Below are 20,746 nucleotides of genomic sequence, written 5' to 3'. Positions count from 1 at the left end.
CGCGCTTCATAAATGGGACTGGAGCGAGAGAGAGCCAGAGACTGAGCGCGAGCGGAGAGAGAGGCAGGGACCGCGCGAGCGGGGTGAGGCGACGGGCGCCCTGGCTGGCGGAGACCGGCGGCCCTACTCCTGGACCGTCCGGGCGAGCGGAAGGACCCCGTGAAGAGCCCGGGGAAGGGGAGAGGCTCGCGGGCGGCCGGAGCGGAGCGGGCGCCAATCTTCCGCAGCTGTCTCGGGTGGGCACGGGAGGCAGGGGACGCCGCCGCGCGGGCAGTGGGGACTGACTGACTTACTGACTGACCGACCGAGGCACACCCCGCTCCACCCCACCCAGCCTCGCTCGCGTCCGAGCGCCGGCGCCGCCTCCTCCCGCTACTCGCTCTGCCACCTCTCTTCTTTCACCACTTCTTTTCCGCCTCCGCCTCTTCTTGGCTCCCGCGGCACCAGTGCTTTCCCCTCGTCCAGGAGGGGCGCCTCGGCTCCCTGCAGAGCTCTCCATAGGGTCAGGGGTTCATTTCGTTCTAACGGAGAATCAGCCCCTGCCCGGGGCGAAAGGTGCCAAGGGAGCGTCTCCCGCGAGGACTGGGGGATGCGAAGGGTAAGACCTGACAGAGTTGCGTTTGAAAATACTTTTTCCTCTTCCCGCCCCCCCCCCCACCCCCGGGTACTGACCAGTGTGGTCCCCTAGTGTCCTTCGTTGAGTTCTTATTCCGTGTGAGCGAATCGTGCGGTGATGTTTACTTAGATGTCTGGCTCCAGCCTGTTAAATGTGGTCTGTGCTACTTCTGAAGGTTTCCACCATTTACTATTTATTGAATGTGTGTGCACCTGGCTCTCTGTATGCACTGATGTCTGTTAGTAGAAAATGTGTAATGTGCATGTTTGAAAAACAGGCGCTTCAGTTGGTGTTGAATGTCTATAAACCATATCAGCAGCTAAGTCTTCCCAGAGAAATACATCAGTGTCTGCACCAAACCTTAGAAACGGATTAAATTTCAAATATTAAATGTCCTATAAAGAAATGCATGTCAAATAATAAACTTTTGATATAGAAAATATAGCTATAGGAACCACTTTTCTTTGAGGAAAAACAAATGTGCATTTAACTGATACCTGCAATTTGAATGTTGATGAAACCGTTTAAATCAGAACTAGCCATTGAATGAATAAAGTTGATTTTGCATTTTTAAAAAGACGTTTCTTGTTGCTAAGGCTCACAATCATAAATGGAGCACCTCCTGAATGCAAATGTGTTTGCTATGCTAGACGTTACAAACTGTCTTTGACCGTTTGGAAGTTGAAAAGCAGCATGCATGTTTCTTATTTTAATAGATCATTTATCTTTCAAAGCTATTAGGTTGACATAGAGACAAAAACATTTAGTAGCCTATTAGTCATTTTAGCTCCCATCTTTTTCTTTTCCTCCAAATAAGTGGCATTCTTGCTTTTGTGTTGCTTTCTTGGTATATTAAGCCTCTTCGGCACTTAATCCAGTAAGAGATTAGAACAGATTTACTGGTTTTAAAGCTGTTGAAAGATATCTCTATGGGTCCCCTAACTTCTCATTTTTATTGCTAAGTTAATATCTTTTGAACAATGGAGGAAGGCAATTTCTTAGCAGAAACTCAGTGGACATTGAGTATCAGTGGTGTCACCACTGACATCAATCTATTTTGCAGAATATTGAGAAGCTCAGAGCAACCAACCTTTAAGATTCCCCTAGGATTTTATCTGATTTAAAGTGTTGCTTTTCTAATCTCACCCTACTGACAGTTTGCAAGGGAAAATATACTGATTGATTTTTCTCTGTCCCTTTTTCTCTTGGTGCTCCTTCCCCTCCCCCCCAACTCACTTAAGAGCAGTTTTTATCAGAATAAAAGACCATGCATAGTTTCTTAAGTGAGACAAATTATTTTCTGATTACATCCATATATGAACAGAATCCATGCATCTTCAGAATTTTAAACATTGCATACTCTAGGTGGTTATTTCTAGGCACGCTAGCAGTTACCGTAGTTGGGCAAGAGGCGTGATGTTGCACATAGTTTTTAAAAACTAATTTATTTAGGTTATCAGGAGAACTTATTGGAAATGGACTCTTTTTGTTTCAAAGATGTCTCCCATCCCAGGCGAAGAGCAGTCTTGACTGAGGTATGTATCAAGTGTCTGATGGGAAGAGGTCTCATTGTGCTCCTAAACCTCCATGGGGGTAAAATGATGCCACAGGGTGGAAATGCTTGGTTCTGACCTTTCTAAAATAAAATTACTATGCGTACACTCATTGTTCGGAAGACAAATTAGATATTCATGTCCCCACATTTTAACAGCAAAAATAAATGTGTATATAAAAAGAATGTTTTGGCTAGTCTCTTAAGCCATAGGTGATATTATTTAATTTGGTGTGTAAAGTTTTCAGTTCTGGTGAAAATTACCTCTCGCATCGGGGTAGTGCTTGGCTTTGTTTGTTATCCCCTGTTTTCTGTCTTTTTCTGTTACCCTTTTCCCAGTGGACTATGTTCCTTTCTGTCTTGCCTGTGAGATGGCTCTTCTCTAATAAGCTTAGCTGCAGGATCAGTGTGTTCTTTTTTGGCATTTCAAAATGTTAAAATAGTGAAATTGCTAAATGTTACCAAGATGAAACTGCTGGAGATGAAATTCTCCAAAAGAACCACAATATTGGTGGCATATTACAGGCTATACCAAAAGAAAACTCCCTGCATCGGTTTACCTATTTTCTCAAGAAAGAAGCAGCCCCATTGATTCTGTTGATAAGTGTTTAGTATGCAGTGTCAGCTTATTAATTACTAAGGCAAAGCCTGAAAAACTCTTTCAAAACAACCATATGACATTCTTCTTTGCTTTGACTCAGAAATAACAATAACCACCAAGAAATTTAGACAGGCTCCTTGGCTGTCTTGCATATTAGTGTTTGGAGTTAGAACTGGAATACTTTACTGTATAAGAATAAACGATTATGAAATGGAACTTACAATAGCAGTTTATAGTTCACCACGCTCACCAAATGTTTCTTCTCCAGAAAACAGTTGGTTTAATAAGGGAAGGGATTATTTCCCATAATTAGCTATCCAGGAATGCTACAAGAAAGAGAGTAATAAATTGAATTTGTAAATGCCTAACGACACATCACTAGTAAAATGAGGTTTGGTTATAGCTTCTTGAATTTGGTTAGTAAGATAGAGCTTGTCCTTTAGGTTGCTGCCTGTTATTCTTGGGGTAATTATGTTAGCTCAGTTGCGTAAAGAACACAGATGAGAGCTCTCATTCCCTGTTAAAAAGGATGCCGTGTCTCCACCAGTGTAAGTCTGCCTCTTCTATTTTTGTATTCATCATTTTCTAATTGAACTGACGAATAGTTAGAGTGCAACCAGCCTTTGGATTTAAATTATTTATAATTCTCCTTGTGACGCTGAAACAACCTGGACCCAACATTGTTTGAAAAACTGTGCCGGGGCCATGTTTACATATTGCATATGTATATTTCAAGAGATGGAAAGCTCTGGTGATTTTTCTTTTATTGACTGAAAATTGTTAGAGAAGTCAAAGGATGAAAGGAAATCTAAACCAATCTATGTACTTTGTACTGGCAATACTTTAACTTCATATTCCTATCCCCTTCCCCTCTCCCCCACCAAATCTCCAGTTCTTTCCTAATTCTGTTCTTATAAAAATGCCAACTTTACATTATAACTGCATGAATGTTGTTGTTTGGGTGGTGAGGGATTCAACAATTTTCTAATCAATATTGTTTAATACTTTGATAACCATTTAATTCACTTGTCTGTATATTCTTAAATATTATAACATATTACAGATCAATTCACATTCCTTCAGAATATTCTCTGGACTAAAGAAACAAATGTCATCCAGAACATACTGAACATAAAATTAAATTCTGCAAAATTTTAGATGATTGGATGCATGAATACTCTTCTATATTTATGTATAAACAAACTCTTTAATAGATCTATATTATACCAAAATAAAAATTTAGATGTTGACTTTATGTATTTGAAGATATAATTATTATTTTAAATGAATACTACAGATTTGGGGAAATGTCCCAAGTTTAAAGCAGCTGTGCAGATGGACACTGAGGACTCAAGGTACAGAGGGAAGTATCCACTTGAATCAAAACAAGGCTTTTCTTGTTTTCTGGGATAGGTGGAAATTCATTCCTGTTCCATGTGTGCCAGGAATCTTACAAATTTGCCACGATGGGAATAACCGCATTCAATTATAGTTTTATGATAAACACTGAGGGGTTTAACACAGTTTTCAGTAAATTTGCTAGTTGCTTACTACTTTGGAAATAAGGGCTATACAAGTTGGAATAAAATATAGAAGGTTACTGTGTATCACAAAATATATTATTTATTTAACTTTATTTAGTATAATAATACTATAAGAAGTAAGTTAAAACTATAAGAAATTTATGAAGGGGAAAAGGGAGGGTCGTTTTTTAGTGATTCACTGTGTCTCTCTTGCTAGCATTCAAATGGTTTGATGTTAGATGAACTTCTATCTCAAACTTATCCACAGGATGAAAGATATGTTTATGACATATCAGTAAGTATAGGTCAAGGCCATAACATAAAGTAATCAGTGTGATTGATTGCCCTAATTCTTAATATAAAATATTTACTTAACGCTTTCCTGGGTCATATTCCTTCACTAAAGAGGTGCCTCATGGTGAAATAAAGTACCTTTCACTATAAGTTTTTCTAGGACAATTGTGTGTACAGACATTGTTAATAGAGTTTTTATTGGTATTTTCCATATATTTGAAATATTTCCATATTGATTGCGAATGAGATTGGGATTTTCTCTAACTGTAAAAGTTTTAATAGGGCAGGTTGTGACAGGCATGTCTCTAATTATTCAAAATTTAATAACTTCACAACCGTGGAATTCTAGAGGTCCATAGTTGTGTTTATATGGGATTTAGAGGGTGGAACTGTTTACTCATCAAACCTGAGCACATGGGCCTGGCAGAGCCATAGCAGTTGTTAGGGAAATACCATGGATTCTCTTTTAGCCCCAGCTGGAGAAATTCACACCTGCACTTTAGGAAAGCTTTTAAAGTTTTGCTTTGTTTGTTTGTTATATTACATTTTGTCTTTGAATATGTGAATTGAAATTGGTTAGATGAAAATGATTGTTTTTTAGCCAACTATTTTTTTAACCCATTGTGTAATTTCATTATATTTTATATATTTTTAATGTTTCCTAAAGTAGGTCTTGTACTTTTTGAGTGCAAAAAGAGATTTGATTTCCCTTTTCTTCTAATACAGATGGTAAATAATTTTTTTCCGAGAGCACAGTATTTTATCTAATGTCTTTTTATCCACCCTTATTTGGATTCTTAATTGTGTAGAGTTTGGATTAGTTGAATAGAGATTTGATATCTTTGGCTCAATTCCTTCTACCATTTTCAACTCTGAAGAGCATTAAAATTTTTTTTTTAACTTCAGAAGATATCGTGCAGTAGACTTTTCTAAATTTGACAATGTAATATGTTGGTGGGTTTTTGTTTTATATATATGCATATGTATATATTTATAAATTTATATAATTCATATTCCTACTTGCAAATTCTGTGCTTTTTCTTTAAAAAAAAAAAAAGAGGCATTTTTCAAAGATATGCCAGGCAATCTGTTGTGGTAGTTTAATATACTGACAAATGCTTTCACAAACTGTTTATGTCAGTAGTATGTTTAACTATAATTAAAATACAGTATAATTAAGAAATTAGGTTTTTCAAAGTTCGTGTTCAAATGGGAGGGTCCCTCTCTTTCCATCTTTATTTCTTCATCCATTCTTTTAAACTATATTTTTAGAGAAGAAAATGGGAATCAATATGATTTCTGCGAATTGAGATGTTATAAGGAATTTCGCATTTAAATTGGTGATAAATTCCTGTCTGCTTTCTTAAAAACAAATTTTTGCCTTCACATTCTGACATTTGTACTAGACAACTTAATAATACTGATATCTATTGGTCAAGAGGCTAAAAAAAAGAGATGTTTTAATATAGCAAGTAAACCAACATCATTGGTCTCCCCCCCAAAAAAATCATTATTTATGTCAAATGCTTTTATCACTATTGCTAGCTTTTTAACTCAGCTATATTTGTTCTTAATAAGAGGAACCCAATTTAACATCACTATGATCCGAGTATTTTGTTTTATTCCAGGGTGACTGGTTAAACAGAACAGATTTTCAACAAATTTCAATTCCATTGCTATTGAAATTTGTAAATGTTTATTCTAGCTTTTGTACAAGTTGTGGTAGGCAAATAGTATGCATGTGGAGATGAAGGGAAGCTAGATAATTTAGCACATAATTGAAGTAAGAAAAAGATTGTCCAGAGAATTTTCTATCTTTGCATATGTGGGAATTTGGCTTTGAAAATATACAACTACCTTTGGAAATGGCATCTAGGTTCCTAAAAACAACAAAACAAGGAAAAACTTAGAATGATTTTAGCCCTCAGCTAAGAAAATTAATTAAGTAATCTGTGATCCATTTTTATTGATGAAATAATTGGAGAGGGAGCAGTCTGCCCAGAGTCATATCTTTAAGTGCTTTGGGTTACATTTCCATGTATTTATAAATTTTAGGTATTTTTTGAATGATATTGACCAGCTATAAGCAGTATAAATAAATTGTATAATTACCAGGGCAGTTCTGAAACATAATTTGTTGTGGGTCTGAGTTTCTTGGGCCCACTGCAAAATTTCCATTTAAGTTTGTCCTTTTCTGGGTTAATCTCATGTAATACATTATTTTGTGATTTTGGAGAAAAGAGAAACAAAAACATTTCCAGCTCAAAAAAAAAAAGCTATCTGGGATGCTAATTACTTTCAGTTTTTTTATTTTTCCTGTTTTGTTATAAATGGCTAGCAGTCCTATAAAACTTTGCACAGATTTTGTAAACAGAATTAGGAGAAACTGATGTGGGCTTCTTAATATCTGCATCCTGTGTAAGTACAACATTACATCTTGATGCACTTTCCTTGAAAAAGTTCAGAGAATCCCTGAATTATAGATTGAAAAGCCATAAGAAGTTCCTTTCTCCTCTTGTTATTTTCCGGGGTAGACTACATTATTCTATTCCAGTCAGATAGGAAAACCTTTCTTTTACAGATCAACCGTTGGAGGCTATTTTATCATGAGCAGGCTCCCTTAAAAATCCATTTCAAAGATTTGAAAACCTATAGTCATTGAATAGTCTTTCTTCCTGTCTAACCTCCATTCTTCTTTATAAAGGCTAATTCTATTGTCTTCCCCCATTGAGTCTTTTTTCATAGATCTCCAGCATCTATAACAGTGTTTCTTATACTTCAGAGTGCATTGGGACACCAGGAGGCCTTATTAAAACGCACATATTCCCCACCCCTCGTGGCTCTGAGATGGAGCCCGAGAACTTGCATTTCTCTTAAGTTCCCAGATGATGCTCATGCTGCTGGCCTGGGGACCACCCGGTGAGAGCCACTGACCTGTAGAGTGACCCTCAATGCCCTTAAAAGCCCCTGTGTAGCTTCTCAAACTGTCCTTTAAGATGCACACTAGAGCTTACAGCTCATTCTCACCTATTTTGTTTCCTAATTCTTTATCCTCATGTCACTTTTTCTGAGTACGTTAATGCTTCAGCTCTGTTCAGAATCTCATAATGGCATCACAGCATCATGGGAAGGGTTTGACCTTGAATGAGTTACAATAGCACTACCTCATGGATTCACTGTCATAAAAATTCTGTACTTGCATCCAATTTGCATGCTTACTTCTTAATCATAACTCCTTTTTCAAAGCATATTTTGCATCTCCACTGAATCCTAGTTCTTCCAGTTCTGCTTATACATAGTTATTTGTGTCTTGAAAACATATTTTTGTCTATATCTTAGTAAACACTGAAAATTTTCTATTGAACTTTTCAACTAAAGTAAGTGACACATAAGTACCTAGTTTCTAGAATAATGTTTGAAGGGAAACCTGAATTTACACAATAATAAAAAACATTTCAGATTTTTCTAGTGAGAGAATAATAGGAAAGAAATTTAATTATTTGGAAAGCCACTGTGTCCTCGATTTGTTTGACTATTTGAACAACTATTCACTTCTCTGGTAAAATATTCCATTTTAGCCTTCATAATAATAGAAAATAACTTTCCTTTTTTTTTTCATCACAGAGTTATGACCTGTCATGGTGATTTTGTATTTGGAAATTGGAAAACCAAATGTTTCATGAAATAGAAATGAGCTAAGTTTGCTAGTAAAATTGATTTGGGGCTCCAGAGACTCCCCTCTCACTTTTTGCATCTTTTGGCATAGTTAGCAGTAGAACTGCTTTCCTTTACTCATTCTTAATTCTTGTCTTAAGACAGAGTTCCAAATATTCACAATTAATTTTTATCAATATGTTGAATTCTCTCAATACCCTTTTACCCAGAAAAGCAATTAGAAATTTAGTTTTTGAAGTCAGTAGTAATAACCCATTTTAGCCCTCCATAACATATCTTCTTATTTATGTTTTAATTAATTCAGTTGTAAAATGCATAAAATGTTGTAGCAGGAGGAGAAGTTGCTCAACCAAAGCAAGAATTATGCCCACTGAATAGAATAACAAATTGATTCTTGAGGGTTTATAAAAGCCACTCCATCTAGTGGTTAAATTTTCACATAGCATCTCTTGACAAGTTTTGAAATCGCACTTGCATATGGAGAATCCCATTTGGAAAAGATGAGTGCATAAGAACATGCATTTGGGGAAAGGAAAAAGTCCATTATAATAATAATTTTATATATTGACGTTAAGGGCTATCAGCAGCATTTAATTAGGATTCATTCAAGGTTGTGCATGTCGCAAAGTGCTCTCTTCTTTATGACATCGTTATGTGGCTAAATGTTGTAGTTCTTAACATACACACAGGCTGAATTGGAGTGAGAAGTAAATACTTGACATTGGCCCATAACTTCCAACTCCAAATCAATATAACTTCCATTTGATACTGAGGTCAAAGGTCTTAGGATAAATAATGTTGATGCAGCTTATATAATTTTTACATTTGGACGTTTTTTTTTAATTTTTATTTTTTAGGCAGATGTTTATATAAGACTAAAGTTCAGGTTTCAGCCCCATGATGTTCAGCTGGCTTTATGCCAAGTAAAACCATCCACAGTTACAAGCCATCTGCTAAGTTAATTAGCCAGGTTGCTGATACACACCAATATTCATTCAGTAAACAGGTATTGAGTATGTACTCTGCCAGAAGGATGGTTTAAAAGGCCATATATGACAAGTCCTTGCCTTCAAAGTGTTTATGGTCTGAAGTGTTAAGACACAAGAAGGACTGCTCCAGGGTGGCTCAGCCTTGTCCATCCCTTTTGAGAGGAAAAAACCTCAATGTGTATATTATTGATGGGGATTTACACAGTCTATTACTATTTAATGTTTAAGTTGCATATCTCATCATGTATTCTCACAAGTTATTTATTTTGTCATCTTTGGGAGGAGAAGGACAAATAGGTGGGCTTTATTTGATGGAGTGGAGAATCATTTCCCTTGTTTCCTTATTCTTTATCCATGCACAGGGACGATATATGGATATATTTTCTGGGCAGTAAAGCACAGAAACGGTTCATGGTCTGGAGTGTAATGTCTAAAATGCTAGGCACAGAGTATGTGCTCAATAAGATGTGTTATGAGAAGCATGTGAGGATCTGTAAGTCTGTCCGTCAGCCATATTGCTGCAGTAACATAGCTCTGTGCCCATTGGACACCAGGATGTCTGTAACAAACATTAACTTGTGAGATGTCTACTAAAGTTTACAGCATTTCTTCTGCATTGACTTCCAAGTCCAGCCAAGAATTTAGGAACTTGCCATGGAGTTGTCTTCTGTCTGGGTCTAAGAGAAGCACACTGCTCATGGTGGGAGGTTGAGTGATTTCAAGTGAGTTTGAATTTCTCTATAGGGAGAATGGCTGTTTCAAGCTTTTGTTTACTAAGTACCATCATGTCTCGTTCTTCTATAAAGAAGGTGCCTTCTGCATTCCTCACTGGTGTGGTAGAAAGTATCATTATCAGAAACAACAAAAAAAGGTAATAAGGCTAGCAATTAACTAATGAAGAAAAAAAAGCCTTACCTAATTTTAAAAATACTGGCAAAAATGAGTTAGATTGTATTTATTATTTGCCAACAGCCACTGAAAATAAGGTGCTGATCCAGATCTAGGAAGTTTAGCTTCTAGTTCTTTGTCATACTTTGTCCCTGAAGATCATGGGGCAAGGATGATTTGCAGGGTCTGTGTGTATAGCCTTTTGGTTGTCAATGGATCATTTCTTCAGATTTTAGTTGTTCACTGAATAAAACTGTGATGTTCTAGTTATTACTTCCTTTTTCCAAAACCAGCATTCCCCCCTTCCCCAGAAGTGAAAGGAAGGGTATCTTAGTAAATGGTTCTCTGGACCGCAGGGTTAATAGCAGTCGCTTTGAGTTCTGTAGCCCTGGGCTGAAGTTCTAGCAGTGTAGTCTAGCTGGAAAAGCTGGCCAAAGTATTTTGCTTCTCTAATTCTCAGTTTTCTTGTGTATTGAATGGGGATTGGAACAATATCTATTTAACTATATAGTAAACAAAAATATATAAATCCATATACTTAGCATGATAGCTGGTGCGTAATACCTATTCAAATATATCTTAATAAACATACTTAGGAATTGTGGCTTTCTCTATTGTGCTTTTACTCATCCAAATTCTGTGAGATTTGAACCTGGAGAAACAAGGCCCAGCTTTAGTTAGATTTAATTTATATGTTCATGGATTCAAAGAAAAGAACACCTCTTTGTTGGTAGTCAAAAGGAGAAGAAACTGAAATGCTTTACAATTTGGGCATTTTTAACCATAGCTCTCGAGCTCTTGGTAATTAATGAACTATAAAGACATGAACATATTTACTGGGTTCTGTAGGTTTTATAGACTAAAAAAATATATCATTTTCTGCTTTTAATGATCAAATGCCATACACAAGATATAGACAGTCTTTGAGAGTATTTTGTTTGTGGCATTGAAAACTTTGCATGTTCTCTTCCTTTGTATTGAAAGCTTTGCATACTCTCTTTTCCAGAAAGACCACTTAAGTTTTGCTTGACTGCTTTTTTACAGACTATGTAGAAAAGCTATCTCTCAAAAAAAAGAGACATTTAGAAGAAGGAAACCTCTAAACCGCAGAACAAAATTGCATGGTTAATCGAATCAGTTATAAAAGTCAGTAAATCACTTAGTTTCATTAATTCACTTTTTCTTTTAGCATTGTCACCTGATAGTGAATGCTTAAACCAATGTAGTTTAAAGATATAATTTCCTTGAGCCCTGATAGTCCAAGTTTTAACAAGCCTTTAAATATTGCAGTATTAGGCATACTTCAAGTTAAATTTGAACATAAATTTAGACTTTGTAAGTGCCTCAATGTCTATTTAGTTCATATTAATTGATGTATTTTTATGAAAAATTTAACACTCACTCATATTATTAGAAAATAATAGACCAGAGAAAATGTTGCAGTTAGTAACTTCTATTCAATGTTAGAAAATATATGAAAAGCTAAAGTTTTAGAGCCAACCAACCGTTAATAGCCTAATGACATCTTTTATATATGGGGAAGGAGCTGACATTAATACAAGGAAAAAAGATTATGTATTTTTGCCTGAATTATCAGGATAATTAAGTCAATCCTTTATTTCACTTTGCTATGGAATATGATGGGAAAAGTGACTGAGCTACTTCAGTAATTCCAAAATTATAATGATTAGGTAAGATTCAATTGCTCATTCCTCAAGTTATGATTTCGGCCTAAGAGATCTGCAGTGTATATTGGAGACCTGATTTAGACATAATGCAGTTATGAGTCAATTAAAATTTTCCTATTAACCTTAGAGAAATATATTAGCAAGATTTTTTTCTTTATCATATTAGCAGAAACCAGATTTGTTCCCAGAAACGAATGGTAAATAACAGGCATAATATTCAATGACACCTTCATTCTCTTGAACACTTCATGTGGTTGTTTTATGAGGCCAGCCAAGGCCAGTGAGAACGTGCGTGTTTTTAATACTATAGAAGCTACAGCCCATAGACAAGATACTCTATAAGATGTATCTTGTATATAAGATTTGATCATTAAAAGCAGAAAGCAATATATTTCTCTGGTCCACAAAATATGTAGAACCCAGTAATTATATTTATCTTTACAGTTCATTGCCAAGAACTCAGCAGCAATAGTCAAAAGTGGTGTCCAAATTATGCAGCATTCCTTTGACAGTTTCTTCTTCCTTTACCCATCAACAGAGAGGTATTTTCTCTTTGAATCTGTGAGGCTGCAGATTAAGTCCAACTAAAAGCCATTTCTTGTTTCTCCAAGTTCAAATCTCACAGAATTTGGATAATTAAATAAATGCACAGTAGAGAAAATTTTCCATTTCCTAAATATTTTTATAGGGGAATTTTTAAGAGTTTAAAAATGTCCTGGGGCTCTCCTTATTTGCTATTCTGGACTCCTCTCAGTTTAGACACTATGAGTTGGCATTGCCTTCTTACAGCATTTATGAACTTATTATATTAGAGAAGGAGCATGGCAGACAGATCATCTGTAACTATATCAGAGAATACCAGTCCTCTGATACTTGTGGCAGTTTTTCTGCTCTCCCACAGGGAGCAAATACAGATCTACTGCCTATTCCTTGAGAGACACTGCACAGGCCAGAAACTACTGAAAGGATTTTGACTTTAGCTGCACAGTTATAGACATCTAAATTACTGAAATGTTACTCTAAAACAAAGAAGGTCTTCAGTGGGGCAATAAAGACTAAAATAACCTTATATTAATTTTACTGATTTAGAAATGATTCCAATTCTATTTGAAGTCTTGTTTTGAGGACTTCTTAATTCATGCTCAACTTGATGAGAACAAGGGTCTTTTATGCCCCAAATGGCTATAGATACAAAGATATAGATTATAAATAAACATTCAACAACCCTATGCTGCTACCATACCCAGTAACATTCCTGTGATAATATCATCACTTGCTCTAACTGATCTGTATGTTTGGTGTGGGACATGGAAGTAGGCAGAGGTATATTTGGAGGTGTAGCTCTGTGGAGATAGACAAAAAGAACAGATGGTTATTTTAAATGTGGGGTTTAAAAATAGATTCAACACATTAAAATATTATTGTTACTATAATAGCATGATTGATAGAAACTTAAATTGTTAGAACATGTTGGCTATGTTTTTAAAAACGGAATTCTAGGAAAATCCCCTTAAATAATATTGAATTACTCTTTTACTATAGCTTTGAAGCAAAAACCAACTGCTTCTTTAATAGGTACATCTACACATCTTGCTAGTAATTTCCAATTATGATTTTTCCAGTGGCAAACAAAAACAAAATTAATGGTAGCTGCATCCCCCAAAGCCTAAACAGTATTACTAATGAACTCTCAAAGACAACTCTCAATGCAAAAAAAATAATAAGGTAGAAATTACTGAAATAATCCAAATGTGGAAATAAAGGCAAGAATTACCAAAATACAGAAACAGTTTTCCTGCCATGACCCCATTAACTGTTAAAATGTGCACAGTGGTATTTTGACATTACTTAGATCCTTCAACTGCACAGAATCCACGTATTTTTCCACTATATTCTTTAATTAAAATTGGCTTATATTGGACAGAAAGTTTGACTTAATGAAAGTGCTTGGTCTCATTAAAATGGGAATTGGGGATCACATATGTGTGATCTTAATATAGAGTAAATCACAGGAACACATGTTTTTGCATTCCTGAAATAATGTCTGTGATCTTTTGTGTTCACTGAGGAAGCGTCATAGCTCTTCCAAATACTGACTAAAATTTTAATCTTTGGGGCCATGCCAGAAAGCCTAGATGAACAGGGATAGGAAATTTAGTGGGAGGTAGTCTTAATTACTCTTGACAAAATGCCTTCGTTTGTGTTTGTAAGAGGCTACAAGACTTGGATATAAAATGCATAATGGCTTTATTCTAATCACTGCTAATCCTTAAAACAGCTTGTAAAATCAAAAGCAAGGGACTCTGTCTGGGGTCTGACAGACATGGTTTCACTTACAAATCCTTCATATCTGGGCAATTAACATCTAACAGCCTCTGTTTCCTCATCTGTAAAATGGGGATTATAAATAAGCACCCAACGGGGTTGTTGTGACACTTTAATGGAAAGATGTATGAAAAGGCTCTTAAATACTGAAATATAATAGACATTCACTGAAGCTTCCCCTCCCACACCCATACACCCATGAGGCTCCTTCTCTTTGCTTCCTGTCTTCAGTTCTGGGACAAACATAAATTGAAGAAGCAGCCTATTATCTAATTAGGCAATAAATTATTTTGAAATATAATTAATAGTATATGGCAAAGAGCCATAAGTACTAAGTAATGATAATAATAATTATATTTATTGAAGACTTACTTTTGTGCCAGGCACTATGCTAAGCATTTTACATGCATTTTTAAATTGTATTGAAATTTAAAAACGCAGACCAGTTCTGTGATTTAGGCATCATCATCATTATTTTTGTAATTATTATTTTCACCACTACTATGCTTGTCATCATTCTCATCGCAATCATTCCCAGTTTGCAGATGAAAAGAATGGAGGCTTAGAAAGCTTAACTGCTCAGCCAACTATTAGTTTGACACTTACTCTGCTGGGTCTGCTAACTCCTTATTCGGTGTTCCCTCCATTGACTAGTGCTTTGGTATCAGTGGAGAAAAGAAGAGATGGTAGTATTCTGTATTATGCTAGAGAGATCATGTATCATGAAGATTTAAGAGCAGAGGCTCTAAGATCTGCACTGTCCAATATGGTAGTGAATTACTACATGTTGCTAGTAAGCACTTGAGATGCAGCTAGTGTCACATTGAAATGACATTTTGGATATACTGTGTTAAATAGATATATTATTAAAATTAATTCACCTTTTAGCTTTTTCTTTTAACCTGATTTCTGGAAAATTTAAAATTGCCTATGGGATATACCTTATTTTTATTGGGCAGCACTGCTCTAGATCCAGAACATCTGGGTTTAGTCATAGCTCTACCACCTACTGGCTATGCAAATGGAAAATTACTTATCTTCTATGTGCCCTTCTTCTGTACAATGGGAATAATAGCAGTAAAACACTTCATAGGGCCTTTGTGAGAGCAAACGAGTTGCTATATAGTAAAAGACTCAGGATATCACTTGAACATAATGAGCACTTTAATTACTTAAAAGGGAAACACCAGCAACACTTAGTAGTTTACCTGATTGTAGATGCCAAGAAGGAGAAAGAGTCCAAGGAAAGTCGAAAGTGTAAGCTCGGATGATTGTAAGAAAGTACAAAGAAAAAAAAAAGGCATGGTTGAAGGTAACTCTTTGCAGTATTATTGGTCTTAGCCAAAGATGATAGACAACCCAAACCATCAGCTGGAGGCTGGCCACCCTCATTTAACAGATCCTTAACACAGCTGCTAAATGATGAGGGACAGCTGCACACTACGTGGACCTATTTTCAACATAAACTTTAAGTGGAAAAGCAAGGTGCAGAACCGTGTATACGATATACGGTTACTGTTTGTTAAAAAGAAAATCAAAGGGAGATGTATATATTGAATATGCATGGAATATCTCTGGAAGGAGTAACACACTCTACTTTCCTCTGAGGAGAGAGAGACTTTTCACTGTATATCCTTCTGTACCTTTTGAGTTTCAAACTCATATGCATCTGTTAACCTGCATCTATATGTATATACACACATATATATATGCATATAATTGAAATTTTAAAAATATATATTTTTGAATTGGAAATTGTGAAGGGAGAGTTAGTTGCTTGAGAGAAGTTGACTTTGGATGGAAGTCATGGCATGGCTCCCAGTAGCAGCTTGGAAATGTGGACTCAAGCTTTGGTTTTCAGGCTAAATAGCCATTGAGTTAATTACCTTTCTTTCTTGTAATTTTAGGCAAAGGCAGATACGTATTATTAAATAACTGTTTTAACACCAAGCTAACAAAATTCAACTGCCCGTTTATTAGTTGCCTGGGAACATTTCTAAACTTTATGGGAGCCCAGCATCCCCCACCCCCATCCTCTTCTCTATTATTGTTATTATGCTGGAGAATCACATAAGAAAAAAAAGGACACAATTCTCTGCTTTGGAACCACATTCTAGTTATGGAAATAGATGTGTAAACTCATGATCATACAACATGATGAGGCCTATAGTAGAGGGATGAACTGGGGGAGTTAGTTCTGCCTGGTGGGACGGGCTGCACGGGGAAGTCTCAGAATGGAAATAGCATTAAACTAGGCTTGAAAGATTAGCTTAACAGCCAGAGAGCTTGGAAATGAGTATTTCAGATAGAAGAAAGAGCAGGAAGAAAGGAGAAAGGTATGCGAGTGCAGTGGTATCTTCTGAGAGCAGCATGGTCTCTATCAGAGCCAGCCAGTAAGCTGTGTTTAAGTATAGGTGGGTGTTGAGAGGCAGAAGATAGGTTGAGGGGTCGAGGATATGCTGGGGCCTTGTAGCAAACAGCTTCCTTATATAAAGTGGCTGTCTTTGTGTCTCTTTGATTATGAATGAAAACTTTCAATACATTCGTAAAGAACAAGAGTTGACTCATGGGAAATTGCCCCATGGTAAGGCACATAGGACATATTCTGGAAGAGGTGGGGATATGAGAAAGGGTATGACAAATGTGAGACAGGTAAACAGACAACTGAAAGACACTTAAGAATTAGCAGTTGGAGCCAGGCTGAGGTTGGGGACTCGAGTGATCTTAGGTAAAGGAGCCAGGAAGCTCTGGGCAACCAGCGTTTGGGTTGGACTTGGATCTTTTATTTCTGCATCCTTTATTTCTATATTCTTAGCCACTAGCCTGTGCCTCTGGGACACTGCCCTGACTTGGGGCTTAATGGGCTCACACTTCACGCTAGGTGTCTCTGTGTGGTTTGTGTCCTGAAAACCCTGCCTCCATCAAGCAGTTCATGGCTCAAGTGTGCCTTGTTCTGCGATGGTGTAGGAGAATATACACACCTGGGTCAAAGGCCCAGAAAGAATAAAAGGTCTGAGTTTTTGAGTGGTGACAAATTACCCCTGGAGGATTCACTCCAAGGTCCTCCATTTGGTGGTACCTCCATGCTACCAACACAGGCCATGCTGAGCAAGTAAAAGGGCGACAGGACCCTGGAGTCTCAGGGAGCCTTCCTGGCTTACTTGTCACATTAGTGCCGATGGCTCTTGCTCTGTAAGCTCCATGTGCAGGGACTCTGTCTTTGCTGCTGCTGCTATAGTCCTAGTACCTGGTATAGTGCCTGACACATATGTGAGTGCTCCGTAACTTGCTGAATGGATGATTCAGACAGGGAGAATTTCTGAATTTTAGCAATAAGACCCAGAGCTTTTTAATTTGTTTCCAAAATAATAACTCTTCCCCCCACCAATACAGTGTGAGGCATTTACGAAAAAAGACAATAGATAAAATATTGGTTTTTACCATTATTTTAATCATTAGAGAGCTCAATCACTATTTTGAATATTTTAAAGAGCCTGGTAACCACATTTTTAACAAACATTTATAAGCAGTAAAATCAATCAAATTCCTTAGCTTAGAATGGAAGAACCACTAAAATTTGACCCCCTCATCTTAGTTGTCCTTATTTCCTGAGCCATCCTCATGGAGAGACTCGGACACCATAAGGATATCCCCTGTTACTGGGGCATTTGTCCCACCGAACTGCTCCCAGGAGACAGAAGACAGCGCCCTCCACTATCACTTCTTTTCAGTCTTCAAGGTCTTGGTCTTCCCGTAAGACTCAGTGCAAGTTTACACCCTGGGAAAGTTTTCTTGGTTGGTATAGAATTTTGGAGCTGAAGCTCATCTCAGCCTTGGCTCAGTTCAAACCTTTCCTTCTCTAGGTGAGGAAACTTCACCCTCTCTAGGTGAGTCAAGACTAGAACTGGTGTAGAACTCAGATCTTCTCCCCAAATCCTCAGGCTTCCTCTGTTTCTCAGCAATCTCTTTCTTCCCCTTTACACTGAACACACAAATTATACAACCCAATACCTGAATCTACATTGTCTTGTTCTTTGGTTGTCTTATCTGTCTAGTTTTATCTGCCTGACAAGCTGATACAGCCTGCAAGAGCAGAAATTGTGCAATGTAATAATGCTCCTCTCCCTTTTCCCCCTCCAGCATTAGGACACCATGTGTATACAATAGCAGAAGCCAGTGGTAAACACTTCCTAACATGACTGAAATGCATGCAGCACCCAAGAGACATTTCACTTAGCTTGGCCTATCAGGCTCTGGAGGTCCATACTAGACTCACATGGTGATTTACCTCTAGAGAACTTAATGAAACATACGTCTATTTTTGGTGTGTAGCAATATCCCATAACTCAGGGTAGCTTTTCTCTGAGTGCTGACTCATTTTGTTTACCAAATCTGACAGGGACTGGACCTGTGTTCAGAGAAAGAAGTGAAATAAGTGATGGTACATGTTTGAGATATTTATGGTGGTTTTTCATACTCTCCTGGTTTTAGTCATTTTCAGCTTATTTATTTTCCCTCCTGTTAGGATTTCCTCCTGCCGGTCTCTTCCCCAGTCGTTTTGAGTTCGGCCTAATTGAAGACTGAGGTTATGAAGTCGATCCTAGATGGCCTCGCAGATACCACCTTCCGCACCATCACGACAGACCTTCTCTACGTGGGCTCAAATGACATTCAGTACGAAGACATCAAAGGTGACATGGCATCCAAACTAGGGTACTTCCCACAGAAATTCCCTTTAACGTCCTTTAGGGGCAGTCCCTTCCAAGAAAAGATGACTGCAGGAGATAACCCCCAGTTAGTCCCAGCAGACCAGGTGAACATCACAGAATTCTACAACAAGTCTCTTTCGTCCTACAAGGAGAATGAGGAGAACATTCAGTGTGGGGAGAACTTCATGGACATGGAGTGCTTCATGATTCTGAACCCCAGCCAGCAGCTGGCCATCGCCGTGCTGTCCCTCACGCTGGGCACCTTCACGGTCCTGGAGAACCTGCTGGTACTCTGTGTCATCCTGCACTCCCGCAGCCTCCGCTGCAGGCCCTCGTACCACTTCATCGGCAGCCTGGCGGTGGCAGACCTCCTGGGGAGCGTCATCTTTGTCTATAGCTTCGTGGACTTCCATGTGTTCCACCGCAAAGACAGCCCCAACGTGTTTCTGTTCAAACTGGGCGGAGTCACAGCCTCCTTCACTGCCTCTGTGGGCAGCCTGTTCCTCACAGCCATCGACAGGTACATATCCATTCACAGGCCCCTGGCCTATAAGAGGATTGTCACCAGGCCGAAGGCAGTGGTGGCATTCTGCCTGATGTGGACCATCGCCATTGTGATCGCTGTGCTGCCTCTCCTGGGCTGGAACTGCAAGAAACTGCAATCTGTGTGCTCGGACATCTTCCCGCTCATCGACGAGACCTACCTGATGTTCTGGATTGGGGTCACCAGTGTGCTGTTGCTGTTTATCGTGTACGCGTACATGTACATCCTCTGGAAGGCTCACAGCCACGCGGTCCGCATGATCCAGCGCGGCACCCAGAAGAGCATCATCATCCACACATCAGAGGACGGCAAAGTGCAGGTGACCCGGCCCGACCAAGCCCGCATGGACATTCGGCTGGCCAAGACCCTGGTCCTGATCCTGGTGGTTTTAATCATCTGCTGGGGCCCCCTGCTCGCCATCATGGTGTATGACGTCTTCGGAAAGATGAACAAGCTCATTAAGACGGTGTTTGCTTTCTGCAGCATGCTCTGCCTGTTGAATTCCACCGTGAACCCCATCATCTACGCTCTAAGGAGCAAGGACCTGAGACACGCCTTCCGCAGCATGTTCCCCTCGTGCGAAGGCACCGCACAGCCCCTCGATAACAGCATGGGGGACTCGGACTGTCTGCACAAACACGCACACAACACGGCCAGTGTCCACAGGGCCGCAGAAAGCTGCATCAAGAGCACAGTCAAGATTGCCAAGGTGACCATGTCTGTGTCCACAGACACGTCTGCCGAGGCTCTGTGAGCCTGACGCCGCCCCCGTAGCATGAAAAGAAATTTGTTTGTTTTTTTTTTTTTAAAAAAAGCTCAGAATCTAGAGGAGTCTGCGTCTCATCGGTTATATATTTTTAAGTTTACCATGCTCGGTGAAAAAGGTGACTGTTAACTGCCATCATTTCTCAGTTCTCTGGCGTTTCAGTGGCTTAGGTTCTCAAACCCAGATTCCCGCAGGTTTACAGTGAAGAAAGCCTGCTGTGGAAAGATTGAGAGTTTCTTCGAAGTCTCAGTGAAATACGATGAAAACCTTGGGCCACACAATTTGAAGTCCTAGCATCCATAGAAAATGCCATCAAATGAGTAATGCCTTTGTAACCATAACTTTCATTATAATGTGAAATGTGTTTGTCCATAAGTATCAGAGATGTCCCTTTTTACAAGTTATAGTCCTAAAGTAGAGATTTTTTGTAAACCGTATTGTGTCCCGTGCAAGGTGTATCAATGTTTGCTATGTGTTATTTATATTTGTCTAGTTCAACAAAACTGAAAGGTAGATTTTTATGAGAACAATGGAACAGAAGCAGTGAATATAAGCCAATGAGACCACATTTTTTAT

At 38.3% G+C, this 20,746-nt stretch overlaps 1 protein-coding gene across 2 annotated transcripts; it reads left to right on the top strand.

Moving 5' to 3' along the window:
• Positions 1-136: 136 nt before the first annotated feature.
• On the top strand, positions 137-20,158 carry CNR1 (cannabinoid receptor 1). 2 transcript variants are annotated; one of them, XM_077159277.1, is made up of 2 exons: positions 137-236; positions 18,677-20,158. In XM_077159277.1, exon 2 carries the CDS (start codon positions 18,740-18,742, stop codon positions 20,156-20,158), a length of 1,419 nt encoding a protein of 472 aa, XP_077015392.1. In that variant the 5' UTR covers positions 137-236; positions 18,677-18,739. The 2 variants fall into 2 exon arrangements, with proteins under 2 accessions (XP_077015392.1, XP_077015391.1); XM_077159276.1 differs by lacking the exon at positions 137-236 and adding an exon at positions 510-598.
• Positions 20,159-20,746: the final 588 nt, after the last annotated feature.

Source organism: Tamandua tetradactyla, chromosome 5, assembly GCF_023851605.1.
Source record: "Tamandua tetradactyla isolate mTamTet1 chromosome 5, mTamTet1.pri, whole genome shotgun sequence".
In the NCBI taxonomy this organism is placed as follows: Eukaryota; Metazoa; Chordata; class Mammalia; order Pilosa; family Myrmecophagidae; genus Tamandua; species Tamandua tetradactyla.
The sequence above is the reverse complement of the archived record's forward strand: the minus strand, read 5'-3'. Positions and strand labels throughout refer to the sequence as shown.

Coding starts and splice junctions, on each gene's coding strand:
- CNR1 (XM_077159277.1), top strand. CDS start 18,740: ATGAAGTCGATCCTAGATGGCCTCGCAGATACCACCTTCCGCACCATC.